This window comes from Symphalangus syndactylus, chromosome 3, assembly GCF_028878055.3.
Source record: "Symphalangus syndactylus isolate Jambi chromosome 3, NHGRI_mSymSyn1-v2.1_pri, whole genome shotgun sequence".
Classification (NCBI taxonomy): domain Eukaryota; kingdom Metazoa; phylum Chordata; class Mammalia; order Primates; family Hylobatidae; genus Symphalangus; species Symphalangus syndactylus.
Genome location: NC_072425.2, coordinates 37652254 through 37672770, shown reverse-complemented (window position 1 = coordinate 37672770; position 20517 = coordinate 37652254). Strand labels below are relative to the sequence as shown.

The 20517-nt window shown below is 44.4% G+C and overlaps 1 protein-coding gene across 2 annotated transcripts in view; it reads left to right on the top strand.

The window, feature by feature from the left end:
* The window catches only part of RAD23B (RAD23 homolog B, nucleotide excision repair protein), a 47775-nt gene extending 44836 nt beyond the window's left edge, over window positions 1-2939 (top strand). For both annotated transcript variants that reach the window (XM_055271579.2, XM_063636158.1), the window contains one exon: window positions 1586-2939. In XM_055271579.2, the coding sequence (XP_055127554.1) occupies window positions 1586-1699 (114 nt within the window). In that variant the 3' untranslated portion in view covers window positions 1700-2939. The remainder of the gene's footprint in view (window positions 1-1585) is intronic.
* Window positions 2940-20517: the final 17578 nt, after the last annotated feature.

The window sequence follows — 20517 nt, the reverse complement described above, 5'->3', positions numbered from 1 at the left end:
TCTACCTTTAATTCTGTTTTTATTTTATGTATTTTGTGGCTCTGTTATATGTATTTATAATTGTTGTCTTCCTGATCCTTTTTTTAATCATAAAATGCCTTTTGTCTGTAGTAACAATTTTTATCTTAAATCTGTTTCCTCTGATACAGCCATTCTCCTCTTTTTTGGTTACCATTTGCATGGTATATACCTTTTTCTATCATTTTACTTTCAACCTACTTGTGTCTTTGAATCTAAATTGTGTGTTTTGTAGAAGCAGGCAGTTGGATTGTACCCTTTACTTCACCTATCCTAGCTTTAATCTGGATAAAACCTAGATAACAAACCGATTTTTTAGTTTCTTCTGCTTTCGCAGATGAGTAGTTATTCGTGATGAATTGGGATTTTTGCCCAAATTTTAAGGGTTATTTCCGAATATAATCTGACACAGCAGTCTTCAACCTTTTTGGCACCAGGGACCAGTTTCAAAGAAGACCTTTTTTTCTACCAACAGAGGTGGGGTGGGCGCGGTGGTTTTGGGATGAAACTGTTTCACCTCCGATCATCAGGCATTTGTTAGGCTATCATACAGAGCACAGAACCTAGATCACTCTCATGCACAGTTCACAGTAGGGTTCATGCTTATATGAGAATCTAATGCCGCTGCTGATAGGACATGAGACGGAGCTCAGGTGGTAATTCAAGTGATGGGGAGCGGCTGTAAATACAGATGAAGCTTCACTTGCTCGCCCACTGCTCACCTCCTCCTGGGCGGCCCGGTTCCTAACAGGCCAATGGCTGGTACCAGTTCGTGGTCTGGGGGTTTGGGGCCCGTGATCTAACTCAGGGTGATTGAGACAATTGAGGAGGGTGACATTTGGCTGAGTTTTTAAAGGCTTTTAAAAGGAGTGAGTATTGTCACAAGTGATTTTTAATATAATAGACTAGGAAAATGAAATTAAGTAGCTGGTATTACCATTTAAAATGATGTAACTGTTAAGCAGATAAAAATAGAACACTGTCTTCAAAATGTACCATGTATTACTAATAATTGGTCACCTGTTTTTCTAGTATGGAATGTTGAATAAAGCAAGGAGATTGAGAGTGATGTTTGATCCAAATGAAAGACATGAGTTCGCATTAATAAATTAAACATAATTTGCCTTTAATTTACAAATAATTAGGTGAGGTGGTTAAACTATACTGCAGGTACTCTCATCCTTATCTTCACTCTTAATATACTAAAAGCCATTTGATTTATGCATTTCCGTAGAGTCATTTATTTTTAAACCATAGCAGAACGAATTTTTAATTAGGCCAAAGAGTATTTGCATAGTATCTATTAAGCTTTAACTAGAAACAAAGACTTTTTTAGGTGATTAGTAAAGGAAAGGGTCTAGATTCCATCTAATCCCTTGGGTTGGGCAGTAAATCCATAATGATAGAGATGAATTCATGTAAAATTCTCAAGAGCTTTTTTGGTTTGCAGTATGTTTTTGAGTAATGATTTGTCTTTAGTGCTATACTGGAATCTATAATATGTAAATAAAATTAAATGTGCCATTATTGGTGTGTTGGATTTATATTTTTTTCCTTTTTCTTCCAGTTAAAGGCATTAGGATTTCCTGAAGGACTTGTGATACAAGCGTATTTTGCTTGTGAGAAGAATGAGAATTTGGCTGCCAATTTTCTTCTACAGCAGAACTTTGATGAAGATTGAAAGGGACTTTTTTATATCTCACACTTCACACCAGTGCATTACACTAACTTGTTCACTGGATTGTCTGGGATGACTTGGGCTCATATCCACAATACTTGGTATAAGGTAGTAGATTGTTGGGGGTGGGGAGGGAGGGATCTAGGATATAGGGCAGGGATAAATACAGTGCATGTCTGCTTCAATTAGCAGATGCCGCAACTCCACACAGTGTGTAAAATATATACAACCAAAAATCAGCTTTTGCAGGTCTTTATTTCTTCTGTAAAACAGTAGGTAACTTTTCCTAGGTTTCACTCTTTTTAGTGTACTAGATCCAGAAACTTAGTGTAATGATGTCCTGCTTTATATTTCTTTGACTTAACATTGGTTTCAGAAAGAATCTTAGCTACCTAGAATTTACAGTCTCTGTTTCATGGCAACACTGGATAATGGCTTTGTGAAATTTAAAAAATTTTCGTAGCGACTGTAAACAGAAATGCCAAATTGATGGTTAATTGTTGCTGCTTCAAAAATAAGTATAAAATTAATATGTAAGGAAGCCCATTCTTTCATGTTAAATACTTGGGGTGGGAGGGGAGAAAGGGAACCTTTTCTTAAAATGAAAATAATTACTGCTATTTTAAAATTTCTTGATCATTGAATGTGAGACCCTTCTAACATGATTTGAGAAGCTGTACAAGTATAGGCAGAGTTATTTTCCTGTTTACATTTTTTTGTTGTTTTGGGGAAAAAATTGGTAGGTGTCTAATTACTGTTTACTTCATTGTTATATTGCAGTAAAAGTTTTAAAACAACCATTGCATGTTTGCTTTTGATGTATCCCTTTGTGAAATTAGCACTTTTGGGGCCAATGGAGAAATGCAGCATTCACTCTCCCTGTCTTTTCCCCTTCCCTCAGCAGAAACGTGTTTATCAGCAAGTCCTGAGTCAAACTGCTGCCTTTTTAAAAACCTACAAAATGCTGATTCAGTTCAAAATTAATGCAAATGTTTCAAAACTGGGTTTCTGATATTTGTAAATGTGTTTCTTTATTAGATAAGAGTGTATTACCATTAAAGTCATTAGTATAATATTGCTTTCAAAAAGAGATGGTAGACAAAACTATAATCCAGCATCTTTTATTGCATTGGAAAGACTGGCAAAGTCTTTTGGAAGGGTTGGGAGATGTGGCTGGAAAGTACTTTGGAAAATATACAATCAAGATATCTCATGGCATATTAAAAGAAAAATCTTAATAGCAGTGTTGGCTTTTATTTGGATTTTTTCATCTCAGTTTTTTCTTTGGAATCTCCTTCATTGGCATTGTTATTTAATCATAAACGGGGCAGATGTCTACTTGTTCAGTTTTTCAAATCTGTTTTCCTGAGTATAAATAAGAGTATTTAAAGAAATAATTTGGGTTGCTTTTGTTTTTTGTTTCCTTTTTTTTTTTTTTTTAACCATCTGATACTAAGAAGATGAATTTGCACAGATTTCTCTCTGCATAATTTCTCAATATCTTTAGCACAGTATGGTGATGAATTTTAAGCATTTATATCACGTACTCATAACCTATTTCTTATGAAAATAAATGAAACTGGCTGGGTATGGTGGCTCACGCGTGTAATCCCAGCACTTTGGGAGGCCGAGGTGGGCAGATCACTTGAGGCCAGGAGATTGAGACCAGCCTGACCATCATGACGAAACCCCGTCTATACTAAAAATACAAAAATTAGCCAGGCATGGTGGCGCACGCCTGTGGTCCCAGCTGCTTGGGAGGCTGAGGCATGAGAATTGCTTGAACTGGGGAAGTGAAGGTTGTGGTGAGCCAAGATCACACCACTGCCATAAACATGACAGGCTTTTGGACCTTGTATTACCTGTATGTTTTATAATGGATCATGCATAATTTCTCAGGAGAATAAAATGAGAATTCGTATATATGTTCATCTTTCAAGTCAGAGCAATGAGTTGGGAAAAGAGGTAGCATTTCTGATCGGATAATGGAATACTCATTTATGACATTCTCTGTCTACTCAGATCATAGTGAAAACTGGAAACAACAAAAAAAAAAAACAGCAACCTCTTCCTTGGAAAGTGACAGCAGAAGGTGGCATGGAGCTTTTGTCCTTGGACAACAAATCTGGATATACTAGGATTAATAATTATCAGAAGACAGCTCAGGCCAAGTTTTGATCATTCCTTACAGTAACGTGTTTATCATCTGCTTCTTAAAGAATCAGCCGAGACACCATAAAAGAAATAGGCTTTTTGTGCCTTTTGCTGTTACTGTTTAATTTACAAACTGTTTTGGTAAATCTCTTAATGTAAGTAGCTATTTGACTTTGGAATTTTGCATTTGAGGTATACTGTCATTTCTTGAAATCTTTTTCTCGTTTAGTTGCTCTGTGGGAAATGTGAGGAAGCCTAAGTTTGTATTTGTAAATTTCTTATGCCATCCTCTAGTCAAATTTTTTTTCATTGTTTAAAAATACTGAAGTGTTCCAATATAATTTTTCCTGTACTGGATGGCGAGGATTCTAGAGAATTGATTATAAAATATTTTCAATACATCCAACATTGCACTTCTCATTTTTTAAATGATTCTGTCACATAGAATCAGATTGAAAGTTGACAATGCTTCTGTCACTGATACTTCTTTTTACTTAAGTAATTGGTGAGTGTATCATATAGGAGGCCCAGGCACTAGATTGACTTTATTGGGTCTCCTGGTTCTTTTCTCAACACAGAGATGGGATACTTGCTGGGATGTTAAGGTTAGTGAGGTTTTTTAGGGAATGCATAAAATTTCCATTTTTCCGTACTTCTTGTCTGAAGCAGCCAGCCAAGCCTGCTACAAAATGTTCTACCAAAAGTAAGCAATTGGAGGGAATGAGTGTTCCTGACCCAGTCAGTTCTGATTGATGGATTATCCAGCGATGAAGTTCAGTTGGCCTCCACCGTCCATTTTCCCCATTTTTTCCCCCAAGCCAAGGGCTGGCAAACTACAGCTTCATGAGCCAAATCTGGCATATACCTGTTATGTGGTCCATGAACTAAAAGTGATCTTTACATTTTTAAATGGTTTCAATTGTGTATGTTTTTTTTTAATCACCTCAAAAGTTCAATTTACATTTCAGTGTCCTTAAAAGTTTTATTGAAACACAGCCATCCTCATTTGTTTACATATTGTCTGTAGCTACTTCTGTGCTACAGAAGTTTGCTGTTGGATAGCTGCAGCAGACTGTGGCCTGCAGAGCCTAAATTATCACTGTCTGGCCCTTTACAGCAAAAGTTTGGTGCCCCTCTTCAAAACTGACTAGTCTACCCTAAGTTATATGATGCTTTTTATTTCTCTCCTGACATTCTTGGACTCTTGACTTCAGGTCTTAGCTGTAGTCTGGCTTCCATGTGACCGTCACAGATCTTTCCAGAGGAGTGGTATAACCCCTATTATCCACTCACAAAGAAAAGGAACATTGTGAGCCTGATGTGCTGGCCTAGTGGTGTCTAAGTTACTCTTGGATGTTGCCACACTGTTTCTTCTTCTTACAGTAGGATAGTGAAGTCCATCACCACACTGTCAAACGCACCTGGCAAAGTGTGACAAGTCAACCAGAAAAGAAAAGCCTGATGAAAGCATCTGGAAATTCTTATGCCCTGGGATTGGAATTGGGGCAACTGGAGGAAGCATCTTAACTGCAGCTGGAAGAAGAGAGTGGGTGGAACCTTGGAGGGAGAAGTTGTAGCAATTGGACGGACCTGTTTTGGTGGGTGGGTGGGTAGCTCCCAGAACTGTGTACTTTGTGCATGGGAGGATGGAAAGGGGAGAGATGAGGCTGAGTGAAGGCTTGGACTTGCTAGGCAAAAGATACTGCATTGTCAGTAACATTTGGGGAACTGCAAGAACAGTTACAAATTGGTTGTTAAAGAGCCTTCACTGTGATGAAGTTAGATTTAGAAAGCAGTCGTCCCTCATGTAGGGTTTTCACTGTGGAGAGGAGGCTGGGAGGACCAAAGAAACGGATGACAAGTTTGCTTCATGTGTGGTGTGGTGCTGCGGATACCAACACGATCTCTGCCATTGAGCTCGATGTACTGTGACAGTGGCCATTTTAATAGTAATGGATCCTTTACAGATCTAATTTGTCTTCCACAAGCACAAATTAGAAAACAGTCATCCCAGACTTGTGCCTCATGTCTTAGTCATACTTAATTTTCCATTCTTGTTGCCTTTAATTTATGCACTCCTCATCTTCCTATTCCAGAGCTTCCTAACTCGGCTTGCAATAGGTATAGATGTTTAGAGATGGTGATTTTCCTCAGCCCATGAGGTCGTCTTCAAGGCAGCTGGGGAACCTGGGCCCAGCGTGTTATACAAGTACCGTGTTTGCTATGTTGAAAAGATCCGGAAGCTCTGTCCTACGTATCTATTAGCTTTCTAGATGAGCTTTGCATAAGTCAGGGTCCTCCAGAAAAAAACGGAGATTTATTATGGAAATAGACTCATCTGATTATGGAGACCTAGCAGTCCTACAGTATGCTGTCTGCAAGCTGGAGAACCAGGAAAGGAACTGGTGTAGTTCAGTGCAAGATCAGAGGCGTGAGAAGGCCAAGGGTGGGGTCAGGTGCACTGGTGTAAGGCCCATGGTACCCAGAACAGGAGAAAGTGGACGTTCCAGCTCAAGAGCAAATTGGCTGTTCCTCTGCCTTTTTGTTTGGGCCTTCAACAGAATGGATGACACCCACCTGCATTGGTGAGGGTGGGCATCATCCAGTAGATGTACTCTGGTCTACTGATTGAAATGCTAAACTCTTCTGGAAACACCCTCACCTACACACCAGAAATACCATTTTACCAGCTATCTGGGCATCCCTTCACCCAGTCAGGTTGACACAAAACCATCACAGGCTTCTCAGCTGTACATGGCCCTCCACACTTCAGTGTGCTGACCAGGACTGGAACTGCCAATTGGGTTGCCACCTCAGGCTCTTGGGATGTCTGATACGGATAACTGGATTTGGATGTTGACAGCTTCCACCTCTGTAAGTCCAAAGTTGTTTCAAAACTGCTTTTGTTTGGCTGCACAGTTGTATAAGCCATATGGGTTTTGTTTGCACACAATAGCAGATTTGAGCACAATAATATTGCTTCAAAATTCATTGAAATTTTGTTGAGAATATTTAGTGGTGGGACTATGTCTTGGAACAGCTTGGGGGTTCAGTTTTTTGTTTATTGAATGATTTTATGGACCCTGGAGTGATTTTACACAATTTCACACTTGCAGAAAAAGTTGCAGGAACAGCAGAGTTCCCACATAGCCCACCACCACCTTAGAGAACCTTATAAAATTTTACACTTGCACCAACATTGTCCTCCAAGCAAAAGGGCCCGATCCAGGTTAACACGCTGCGTTTAACTGCATTTAATGAATCTCCAGTTCACTTTCTCAGTCCCTCTCCCTCCTTGAGCTTTATGACCTTAACATTTTTTGAAGACTGTGGGACAGTTGTCTTATAAAATGTCCCTCAATGTATGTTTGGTGTTTCCTCATTACTACCCTTGGTATGCGTGTTTGGAGGAAACAGAAGTGCCATTGTGCCCCTCTAGCTGCACCCCATAAGGTGACACGGGGTGTCAATTTGTCCCATCGTTGGTGGTGTTCACTTGGACCCTGAGGCAGGTGGTGTCTGCCAGTCTTCCCTGGAAAGTTACTCTTTGTCCGTTTGTATTGGATAAATATTTTATAGGGAGATATTTTGAGCCTTTGCAGATATCCTATTTCTCATCAAAGTTTGGCCCATTCGTTTTAGTATTGTTGTTTCTTGCCTGCTGTAATGGTTTCCAAGTGGTGATTTTCAAATTCCTTCTACTTTATTAGTTAACATTGTCCTGTATTCTTACTCTTTTTCTCCTCGTTTATTATTTGTATCTGTATGGACTTTGATTCCTATTTTATTCCATAGTATATAATCCTTTACTATCATTACTTTGATGTTGGAATTGTCCCGGGTTCGGTGATTGTGTGTTTTCTATTTTTTTAGTAGAGACAGGGTTTCATCATATTGGCCAGGCTGGTCTCGAACTCCTGAGCTCGAATGATCCGCCTGCCTCGGCCTCCCAAAGTGTTGGGATTACAGGCGTGAGCCACCGCGCCTGGCTGATTGTGTGTGTTCTTAAAGCTGGCTTCTGTGTTTTGACATGCTATTACCCTCTGAGTACTTCCCTACTTTCTGGCAAAGTAATGTATTCCAGGCTCTTGCACTTCCTGTGCCCTGGTCCTGGAATCAGCCATTTATCAAGGAGCTCTAGCTCCCCTTATGTAGATTGTATTTAGAAAGCAAACCCTTGTTCTAGGCGTGCTCACTGCTACTAGAGTCTCACTGCTCCCAAGCCGTCTAAGTGGACACATAGTACATACATACTTATATTTACATTTGATACATAGATACGGAAAAGGGAGTTCACTCTGGTACCTTTAATTCTGATCCAATGCCATAAGGTTCAGGCTGGGCGTGGTGGCTGAAGCCTGTAATCCCCGCACTTTGAGAAGCCAAGGTGGGCGGATCGCTGGAGTCCAGGAGTTCAAGGCCAGCCTGGGCAACATGGTGAAACCTTGTCTCTACGAAAAATACAAAAATTAGCCAGGTATGGTAGCGCGTGCCTGTGGTCCCAACTACTTGGTGGGGCTGAGGTGGGAGGATCGCTTGAGCCCAGGAGGTTGAGGCTCCAGCAAGCCGAGATCACGGCACTGCACTCCAGCCTGGGTGACAAAGGGAGACCCTGTTTCAAAAAAAATTAAAAATGCCATAAGGTTCATTCTATCTTCTCCCTTCCCATATTTCTACCTCCTTCCAGGGCAATGAGAAACTTGGCTCCCATTATCCTCAATATAATTTCACCTTCCCTGAAGGTAACCAGCGCCCTGCAGCGCTCTGCTCTCTTTCTTGTGCTGAGCTGCCACTCAGCTCGGCCACTTTCCTGCACAGCCGAGGCATTTGTATTTGAAGTGGACTTGGAAATGGAAGTGAAGTGTGTTTAAATTTCCTAGTGTAGCACTCCTATGATGGAGCTTCTAGGAAAGCACAGCTCCATGGGAAAGGGCGGGCCTTTTTTGTTCTGCTCTAGTTGCTGTTCCACTGGAGGGTTACCTCCTACTTGGAGTTTAGGACCAGTGTGTTTCAGGTGCTTCTTGTGGTGAGAGACAGGGTTGGGGGTTAGGGGAAAAAGCAGCCCCACAGGCTAGGCTGGTAGTGCACCCCCCACCCTGGCATTGTGCCCTCCTCTCTGTCCTGGCACATGTTGCTGCTCTGATTCATGCATCCCGTGAACAAGGAGCAATCACCATGTGCTTTGGAATTTTTCCCACCTCCTTTATGTTGCTAATTTTTTTTATATACAAAATATGGCCCCTCTTCCAGGAAGCCTTCCCGTGACCCCCTTTTCCCCTCTAATTTGGGCCAGGAACTCCTCTGGGTTCCCTCAGCTGCTTCTAAGTATCTGCCATAAAAGTGAAAACCCTGAACTGGGATTGTCTGCATTTGGTGTATCACTAAAGGTACTGAATGAGAGAGAACTGGTGAGCTCTCTCAAATTCAGGGCTGTGCCTTTCATCTCTGTATCCCCAGAACCTGGTGAAGGGCTGGACCAAAGACCAAAGGAGATGCTGAGGCATCATTAGATGGATAAACAGACAATGAACAATAGTTGAGATGCCTTTTGTCATCTTTCTTGTGGCACTAAGCTCCTCTTTACCTTTTCCGGAACCCTTCAGTTCTGAAAGTGGCCTACGATAGTCAGTGAGCAGTGCCTCAAAGGCAGCTCTGTTTTTCCTTCCTCAGCTCCAAGGACCTTTCCACCAGGTTCTGAAAGACTTGACACATAATGCAGTGAGCTGGCTGGTGGTGGAGACTGCAGGGTTCTACTGACCAGTTCCAGATGGGCATGCATCTGAGACTTAGTTGGAGCGCACACTGACAGCTGCACTCCCAGAAAGCCTGTGCTGAGTCCAGGTCTGAGGGCCTGGGTTTGAACTTGGAGTCTGTCGGGCCCCGATTGTTATCTTCACAGCCACATCAGCTGGGTGACCTCAGCCAAATCAGTCTACCTCTGCTCTTGTTTTCTCATCTGCAAAATAGAGCTGCAGATGCCTGCCCCAGGTTGCTGGTGGAGATCAAGTGAGAGAGTGGATTGAGAACACCTTTACAAAGGCCAGGTTTGTTTTTTGATGTGGGTGCCAACGGCCTACCCTGAAGTCGAAGACTGTCTGTGAAGAGAAGTTCTCTTTGCCTTTCTCCCACGACGAGCATGTTGCCGAGTTATTTCCAGGAGTGTGGGGTGAGCCTCTTTGATCTCAGGGTGCCATTGCCTTCCCTGCTTCACTGTGATCGGCTCAGCGTTCCCAAGTGGCCAGGGCACTTCCCACTCAGCTGGGCAGCACCGCCCAAGCATTTGGGGAACAGAAAGTTTTTATTTTTATGAGCTGTTTCTGAGCAATGCCTTGTTTTCTCCTGTCTGTTTCTAGGCCACAGCATTGGCAGCTACATCCAACCTCCAGGTCAAATTTGGCAGAGAACCAAGCAAACCTGCCAAACAGAATACCCACTGCTGCTCCTTCCCATCTCGAGGAACTGTCTCTTCTCAATGTTTTCTTTTGATTTCCTCTGACAGTCTTGCTGCTCTTCCAGAGGCCCAGGAACTCAAAATTGGGAAGGACTTGAGGGTGACCCCCACGATCAAGTGCAGTGCCTCCCTCACGCGTGACTTCCAGCCTCCACATGCACACTTCAAATAACTGCACACACACCCTCCAACTCAGACCTTTTGGATTTCAGACACTCCAGTGGGTGAAGGGTCGCTATGTTAGGATCTCTGATCTTCCTGTCTAACCAGGCTATCCTCAGGTTCTAGTTCACGCCTGGGGGTCACCCTGAGCCAAGTAACCCCTCTTTCCTGTGTCAATCCTTTAGGTCTTTGAGAAGAGTGGTTGTGTTCTCTCCGACCATGTCCCACCCTCTGGCCAAGCCTTCAGCTGAAAACGAGTGTATTGAATCCTTCATTCAGATGAACCCAGTACTTCAGGAGGGGCTGAGCAATAGGCACTACAGGGGAGCCCTCACCTCCCTTACTCTGTGCATAATACCTCTATTAATACAGCCTAAATTTGGTCTTGCTGGTTTGGCAGCCACATCACACTGTGCCCTTAGACTAAGTGACTGTGCTAATAATACACCAGACTTTTCAAAGTGTCTGTGCCTTTGGGGGTCATGTCTGACACAAGTTATAGAAACAGAAACAGCCTACTAAACAAATACTGCTGTTTTCACAGTTATATTCTGGACCAAGAAAATAGAGCTATCATTTACAAGTCCAGTGTCTCACTCTGTGCTAAGTGCTTGTATGAGGCAGTTTTGCCGTTTTACAAATGAGATAACTGAGGTCAGTCAGGGTAGAGCTACACAGCTACCAAGTGGCAGAGCCAGGTGGCAAACCTAAGTTGATTGGTTCCGAAGTCACCCTAAGTGGCACTGCCTCCCTGTAGCCCCTGCCCCTTCACATTCCCTGAGCCAGTCTCTATCCCGCCTGTGATTTCTTTCTCTGCTGTTTTGACAGTTATTTGTTCCTCTGGTGATTTGCCTGGTTATTGCTAGACCAGCAGTTCTTAACATGCAGTATGAGGAATAGAATCAGGGGGTGGTTCTATGAAATCAAAATTTTTTTTTTTTTTTTTTTTTTGAGTCAGAGTCTTGCTCTGTCACCCAGGCTAGAGTGCAGTGACATGATCTCGGCTCATGGCAACCTCTGCCTCCCGGGTTCAAGTGATTTTCCTCTCTCAATAGCCCAAGTAGCTGCAATTACAGAGGCCTGCCACCACAACAGGCTAATTTTTTTTTTTTTTTTTTTTTTTTTTTTAGTAGAGATGGGGTTCCACCATGTTGATCAGGCTGGTCTTGAACTCCTGACCTCAAGTGATCTGCCTGCCTTGGCCTCCCAAAACTGCTGGGATTACAAACGTCAAAATTATTTTCATAAAAACACTAGGCCAGGCTCACGCCTGTAATCCCAGGACTTTGGGAAGCTGAGGCTGGCGGATCACCTGAGGTCAGGAGTTCAAGACCAGCCTGACCAACATGGAGAAACCCAATCTCTGCTAAAAATACAAAATTAGGTGGGCATGGTGGCACATGCCTTAATCCCAACTACTTGGGAGGCTGAGGCAGGAGAATCACTTGAACCCGGGAAGCAGAGGTTGCAGTTAACTGAGATCGTGCCACTGTGCTCCACCCTGGGCAACAGAGCGAGACACTATCTCAAAAAAAAAAAAAATCTTCTGGGTTTCTAAATAATTTTTAAGAGGGAAAAGGGCATAAGACCAAAAAACTTGAGAACTGCCGTGTTAGGTGATGGTTCTGTGTTATATGACTCAGAAGAGAGTACCTGGGAAGGCCTCTGGGGCACTGGTGAAGTGTCCCCTCTTGTCTGCTGGAGACACGGTTGGAAGCTCAGATAGCTGGTGCTGTGTGACGCTTCTCCGCCATTCTGCTCTCCATTCCTGCTTTCAGGAAAACAAACTCTTAACTCCCTGCTTGGCTTTCAGCGTTCCTTATAAACTTGCTCCAATTTACACCTTCAGCCTGGTCTCCCTCCCTCCCCACCACATTCAACAGGGCTTCGTTACCCTGGCCTTTTCCACCCCTGTATGCATTTACACTCTGGTGTGCTCTGCCTAGAAACTCTCCCCTATTCCTCTCTCCTCAGTAGGCCAACGTTTAAAACCCACTTCAACGTGGCCAGGCGCAGTGGCTCACGCTTGTAATCCCAGCACTTTGGGAGGCCGAGACGGGCGGATCACGAGGTCAGGAGTTCGAGACCAGCCTGGCCAACATGGTGAAACCCCGTCTCTACTATTAGCTGGGCATGGTGGCGGTGCCTGTGGTCCCAGCTACTCGGGAGGCTGAGGCAGGAGAATCGCTTGAAACCAAACGACGTTACATCCTCTGTGAAGGCTTTCTTGCCTCAGAGCCAGCAGAGGATTGTTCCCTTGTTCCACTCCCTGAACATGTGGTACACAAACGGTGCGGATCTGACCATAGCTATTGATTTGCACACTTGTTTCATGGACATTGGTCTCAAAACCAAAAGCAAAACTGGGGTTATCGGTATTAGTGGGAGTTCAGCACCTATAGCTGACAAGGGAACTAAAAGGAAGTTTGCTTGAAGTCTTTGAAGGATAGAGGGTGGGAGAGGAGGGAAAGTCTGTCTCACACTGTAGGGAGGAAGTAAAACAAAAAGTCCAAGTGAGTGATGGAAAAAGCCAGGACCTTACAAGCAACAGGCTGAACACCTGGAGGGCAAGTGCTGCCTGCCATGCGCCGGCACGCCCCCTTGTGGTGAGGGAGAGCCTTGTAGTTTCAGGGGAGGAGCACAAAGTGGGAAAGACCCAGCGTCCATGGGTTGCCCAAAAGCTGTGGGAAATCGGGTCGCTGGAGGAAGTGAAGACGCTGGTCTAGAGACCCACCTCGTACTGGCCTCTATTGCCCAAACTACAGGGGAAGGAGGAAGAGAACTAAACCCCTAAAACTTCAGGTACCAAGAGCTCTATCTGCATTGACTCATGCCCTTCTAAGAAGTGTCGGGCCGGGCGCGGTGGCTCACGGCTGTAATCCCAGCACTTTGAGAGGCCGAGGCGGGCGGATCACCTGAGGTCAGGAGTTTGAGACCAGCCTGACCAACATGGAGAAAACCCGTCTCTACTAAAAATACAAAATTAGCTGGGTGTGGTGGCTCGTGCCTGTAATCCCAGCTACTCAGGAGACCGAGGCAGGAGAATCACTTGAATCCTGGAGGCGGAGGTTGCAGTGAGCCGAGATCGCGCCATTGCACTCCAGCCTGGGCAACAAGAGCGAAACTCTGTCTCACACACACACACACACAATGTCATGCAGAAGAGGAAACTGAGGTTTAGAAAGGGTGAGCTGTGTGCCCAAATGCTCATAACTAGAACACAGCCGAGAGAGGTTGGGGACTCACTTGGCTCCAGGCCTCCTCTGAGCCCATTTAGACCATTTTTTTTTTTTTTTTTTTTTTTGTCTATACAAATATTAGGATTGGGGGGGACAGTGGGCTTTTCTTCAGGTATCTGAGATAGCTTGAACTTTTACCCTTCTAAGCCATGGCTGGAGGAAGAGGCACAGGGAAAACTGATAGGATCTGTAGTCAGATGAGTGGGTTTTTTCTATTTCAAGTTTATTTTGCCGTAAATGCAGCGGACTAGGGATAGGGAAGTCTGTCCCTTTAGAATAATCAATCCTTTCACCTTCAAAAGCCATCCAAACAAAGACAAGTGCTCTGTGAGGCATCCATAGGTCATGGCAGGATCCCCTATCTGGCCTGTGATACCACCTGAAGCTCCCCGTCTCCTCTGTCTAGCCCTGAGCCAGTCCAGGTGCTATCTTCCAGCTGGAGCAATGGCCATTCTTAAGCCAGAGGTCCCTGCAGCCCCTGGGCAGGGGAGGTGTCTGGGGAAAAAGTGAACCAAGAATCTTTCCAAAAGGCTATTCTTTCTCGTGGCCTGGAATGGTTTTCAGCCTCCTGTATCCCTTTCTATGGGACTTTACAAAGCTTGTAATCTCAAGCTACACAATGCAACTTTGAGCAATGATGGATTTGCAATAACCCCAGAAAAGCTGGCTTAGGCCTCATAGATTTCTCAGTTAGCTTGGAACTCACACACATACAAATAGCTATTAGCCTGTTTCAGGGCCCAGGGAAAGAGGGCTGGCCTCCAGACCTTTGCATATATCCCTCTAGGGTCTCTCTGGATACTTCTTCCCCTTCTATTCCCATTCAGCCTTCTAGACTCAGCCCTTATTCCTCATCCCAGATATTCCTTCTTCCCCAGGCTTTGCCACTGGGTGCCACTGGATCAGGGGCCTCCCATGACCCTCTCACTGGACCAAGGGACTCTCATGAACACCTTCACCACCTGACACTGGACCGGGAGTCTCCTGTGACATCCGTCACGCCCCCAATGGACCAGGAGTCTCCCATGGACTCCGCTGTCAATACTTGCCCTCGACGCAAAGCATTGCCTCTGTCTGATTTTTTTTTTTCTTTTTTCCATCATGACAGTGAGAACTCCTGGAGGGCAGGCCTGTATGTTTTTCTTCTGGATGTCCTTACTACCTGGCACCTAGTAGGTGCTCAATACATTTTGGTTGAATAAATCAATCAGTGACAAGGAGTTTCAAGCCTCAGATTAATAATCACCTCTATAAAGCCTTCCCTGATGCTTCCCTACCACAATGAAAAAAAAAAATTACAAGTGAATAGCTTTTATTTTCAAAACGTTTGTTTTTTTCTTTTTTTTTTCAGATGGTGTTTCACTTTTGTTTCCCAGGCTGGAGTGCAATGGCGCGATCTTGGCTCACCGCAGCCTCCGCCTCCCAGGTTCAAGTGATTCTCCTGCCTCTGCCTTCCTGAGTAGTTGGGATTACAGACATGTGCCACCACGCCCTGCTAATTTTGTATTTTTAGTAGAGATGGGGTTTCTCCATGTTGGTCAGGCTGGTCTCAAACTCTCGACCTCAGGTGATCCCACCTGGGCATCCCAAAGTGCTGGGATTACAGGCATGAGCCACTGTGCCCAGCCTTTTTTTTTTTCTTAACCAATGAATTCATGTCATATTTTCAAAGTTTCTGCAGCAGAGTGATATGGGTTCTGGCCATGGCTCTGATATTGTCATTGTATGTCTGTAAGACCAGTTTTCTCATCTAGAAAATGGAGATGTTTATAATCATCCTTCAATAATCTGATGAGCAAGACTTTACCAGGTATGACAGCAACTGGTATCTGGCACATTAGTCACTGCTTAATGCAAGTATGTCCATGTATTTAGCCCACCATGTTGTCATTGCTAATTTACCATGTTTTCCATTATAGTGGGGCTCCTCGTGGCTTCTGTTCCCACCCTGGGCTTGGCTATAGTTTGTTCATGGAATTTAATGACTTTTCTGTCTTACCAAAGATTTTCCAAGTACTTAATATTCACTGAACCCTTAAAGCAAAGACCAACACTTGATACCCCCTTGGGCCAGCAGAGAGAATAATGAATAAGGCAGGACCCCAGTCCTCCAGAAGGATCACCATCTGGGAGGGGGCCCACAAAACAGCCAACTATAAGATTCCCGAGGAAATTCAGAGGTTAGAATGTGGGAGGGGCTCTTCCGAGACCTCCACGGCCTGAGTCTGGGACTGAGGAGTGGGGAAGGTATGGATATTGTTGGAAAAGAGGAGTCCTGAGACAGCCCCCACTTTTGCAAGAACTAGCCCCTGTTTGGCTGCTACTTCTCAGCCAGCTGGAGATGGTAGAAACCCAGCCCCATAGATTCCTGGCCCTCCCAGACTTTGGTGCAGGTACAGCCACCTTCTTTGGGCATGACAAACACTTCCAGGTATCTGCCATTGCTGCTCCATCCAGGAGCTTTGTCCTGGGCTGACTACTCTAGTAACAGACCTCCATTGGGTTGAATATTGTCTCCATATTCATTTGTTGAATTTGTGCTATTGATTCACTTATTCATTCATTCATGTAATATTTGTTGAGCACTAACTGCCAGACCAAGTACTAGACTGAGAACATGGACTAAGAGCTTCAAACCCTGTCCCAAGGAGATCTGTGACAGATAAAGCTTTCCAATGCCATGATAAGTACTATAGCAGATTCATGATCATCATAAAGATGGGACCTACAAGGTAACTGACAAGAAATCAAGGAAAGCTTCATGGAGCAGGGGATATGTGAGCTGGGCTGCAAAGGTTTTGTAAGAGTTCACACAAGAGAAGTGAGAGGAAAGGCACCCCAGGCTGAGGAAACAGCTTTCGCAAAGGCACAGATGCAAAAAAGAACCAAGCAAAGTGGGGAATGAGGAGATTGTTGGTGTGACTCAGACATTGTCTAGAGGGTAGGAGATTAAGTTAGGACAGAGCCAAATTTACAAGGGGCTTAAATGCCATATTGGAGGCTCAGCCTTGAACTCAGGGTCAGTTGATAATCAACTGGGTTCCACAGACAGGCTCCAAAGCCTTCTTTATTAAGCCAACAAATATTTCACATAACACCCACTGCATGCCAGGCACAAGGAGGAGGCTCAACACGAGGGGTTCCAGGCCACTTGTCTCTAAAGCTACATTTTAATATTTTACATTTGGGGCTTCTGCATGTGAATCTATTCTAGAAAAAAGAGGTGTATTAGCTAAAAAGAAACCAAAACAAGCAAAAGTCTGCAGCCAATTGCTTCCTCGGAGAGCCATTGCAGGTTTTGTTTTTTCTTGGAGTGCAGTAGTGTTATATGTTTGTTTTTAGCAGAAGACAGAGGTGTTTAGATCTCTTTTCAAAGGATAAGGATAATTATGAGGCTTCCCAGCCCTTCCCTGCAACCATAGTACAGGAAGCAGGAAGCTCACTGAAGCGGGGGCTGTTTCTCTGAGTCCTGAGCTCAGGACTGGTTCTCTCTACCCTGCTGGGTGCTCCCTAGGGAAGCCAACAATGTGGCTTCATGGGTTCCAAAAGGAAATATCAGTTTCTTCTGGGAAGGAACTTGACCTCTTTTGAGGCTGGGAGCATGAAGCCAGGGCAATCAAAACACCATCCCATTCTTTTTACCTTCATGGGAAAGAAAGCCAGCTCTGAAGATAGCCTGGTGGTGGGGAAAGAGCTCTCAGTCTTTGAAATAACTCAAATCTGAGTTCAAGTCCTCCTTTGGCCCACTTAGCTATGTGATCTTAGACAACTTCCTCAAGTTTTCGCAGCCTGCGTATGTTAATCTGTGATGATAATTATTACTTACACCTACCTTCTTACCAGTTATTAAAACATATTACAAAGCCAGAGCCAAAAAAGCAGCACATGACAAAGAAACAAATGGCACAAAATCGAAAATCCTAAAACAGATCTATGATTATCCTAGAACTTGATAGGTGATAGACATGCTATCAAGAATCAGTGGGCAAGCCAGGCGCGGTGGCTCATGCCTGTAATCCCAGCACTTCCGGAGGCAGAGGCAGGTGGATCACTTGAGGTCAGGGGTTTGAGACCAGCCTGGCCAACATGGTGAAACCCCGATTCTACAGAAAATACAAGAATTAGCTGGGCATGGTGGCACATGCCTGTAATCCCAGCTGCTCAGGAGGCTGAGGCAGGAGAATCACTTGAACCCAGGAGGTGGAGGTTGCAGTGAGCCAAGATCGTGTCACTGTACTGCAGCCTAGGCCACAGAGTGAGACTCCGTCACAAAAAAAAAAAGAGGAAGAAGAAGAATCAGTGGGCAGAGGGTAGATTGTTCAATAAATGGAGTTGGGAAACTGGCTCCTATCTGGAAAAAAAAAATTTTGTGTGTCTGAGTGTATGTATGTGTATGTTTAGTTATCTTTGGTTGACTGAAGATCTGAATGTAAAAGGTAAAACTGTAAAAATTCATAAATAGAAGGTGGAGCCAAGATGGCTGAATAGGAACAGCTCTGGTCTACAGCTCCCAGCCTGAGCGACACAGAAGACGGGTGATTTCTGCATTTCCATTTGAGGTACTGGTTTCATCTCACTAGGGAGTGCCCAACAGTGGGTGCAGGACAGTCGGTGCAACGCACTGTGCGCGAGCCAAAGCAGGGCGAGGCATTGCCTCACCGGGAAGCGCAAGGGGTCAGGGAGTTCCCTTTCCTAGTCAAAGAAAGGGGTAACAGACGGCACCTGGAAAATCGGGTCAGTCCCACCCTAATACTGCGCTTTTCCAACGGGCTTGGAAAACAGCACACTAGGAGATTGTGTCCCGCACCTGGCTCGGAGGGTCCTATGCCCACGGAGTCTCCCTGATTGCTAGCACAGCAGTCTGAGGTCAAACTGCAAGGCCGCAGCGAGGCTGGGGGAGGGGCGCCTGCCATTGCCCAGGCTTGCTTAGGTAAACAAAGCAGCCAGGAAGCTCGAACTGGGTGGTGTCCACCACAGCTCAAGGAGGCCTGCCTGCCTCTGTAGGCTCCACCTCTGGGGGCAGGGCACAGACACATAAAAAGTCAGCAAGATCCTCTGCAGACTTAAATGTCGCTGTATAACAGCTTTGAAGAGAGTAGTGGTTCTCCCAGCATGCAGCTGGAGATCTGAGAACAGGCAGACTGCCTCCTAAAGTGGGTCCCTGACCCCCGAGCAACCTAACTGGGAGGCACCCCCTAGTAGGGACTGACACCTCACTCGGCCAGGTACTCCTCTGAGACAAAACTTCCAGAGGAACGATCACACAGCTGAATTTGCGGTCTCACGAAAATCTGCTGTTCTGCAGCCACCGCTGCTGACACCCAGCCAAACAGGGTCTGGAATGGACCTCTAGCAAACTCCAGCAGACCTGCAGCTGAGGGTCCTGTCTGGTAGAAGGAAAACTAACAAACAGAAAGGACATCCACACCAAAAACCCATCTGTACATCACCATCATCAAAGACCAAAAGTAGATAAAACCACAAAGATGGGGAAAAAACAGAGCAGAAAAACTGGAAACTCTAAAAAGCAGAGCACCTCTCCTCTTCCAAAGGAACGCAGTTCCTCACCAGCAACGGAACAAAGCTGGACAGAGAATGACTTTGACGAGTTGAGAGAAGAAGGCTTCAGACGATCAAACTACTCCAAGCTACAGGAGGAAATTCAAAACAATAGCAAAGAAGTTAAAAACTTTGAAAAAAAGTTAGACGAATGGATAACTAGAATAACCAATGCAGAGAAGGGCTTAAAGGAGCTGATGGAGCTGAAAGCCAAGTTTCGAGAACTACGCGAAGATTGCAGAAGCCTCGGTAGCCGATGTGATAAACTGGAAGAAAGGGTATCAGTGATGGAAGATGAAATGAATGAAATGAAGCAAGAAGGGAAGTTTAGAGAAAAAAGAATAAAAAGAAATGAACAAAGCCTCCAAGAAATATGGGACTATGTGAAAAGACCAAACCTACATCTGATTGGTGTACCTGAAAGTGACAGGGAGAATGGAGCCAAGATGGAAAACACTCTGCAAGATATTATCCAGGAGAACTTCCCCAATCTAGCAAGGCAGGCCAACGTTCAGATTCAGGAAATACAGAGAATGCCACAAAGATACTCCTCAAGAAGAGCAACTCCAAGACACATAATTGTCAGATTCACCAAAGTTGAAATGAAGGAAAAAATGTTAAGGGCAGCCAGAGAGAAAGATCAGGTTACCCACAAAGGGAAGCCCATCAGACTAACAGCTGATCTCTCAGCAGAAACTCTACAAGCCAGAAGAGAGTTGGGGCCGATATTCAACATTCTGAAAGAAAAGAATTTGCAACACAGAATTTCATATCCAGCCAAACTAAGCTTCATAAGTGAAGGAGAAATAAAATACTTTACAGACAAGCAAATGCTGAGTGATTTTGTCACCACCAGGCCTGCCCTAAAAGAGCTCCTGAAGGAAGCACTAAACATGGAAAGGAACAACCGGTACCAGCCACTGCAAAAACATGCCAAATTGTAAAGACTATGGAGGCTAGGAAAAAACTGCATCAACTAATGAGCAAAATAACCAACTAACATTATAATGACAGGATCAAATTCACACATAACAATATTAACTTTAAATGTAAATGGGCTAAATGCTCCAATTAAAAGACACAGACTGGCAAATTGGATAAGGAGTCAAGACCCATCCATGTGCTGTATTCAGGAAACCCATCTCACGTGCAGAGACACACATAGACTCAAAATAAAGGGATGGAGGAAGATCTATCAAGCAAATGGAAAACAAAAAAAGGCAGGGGTTGCAATCCTAGTCTCTGAGAAAATAGAC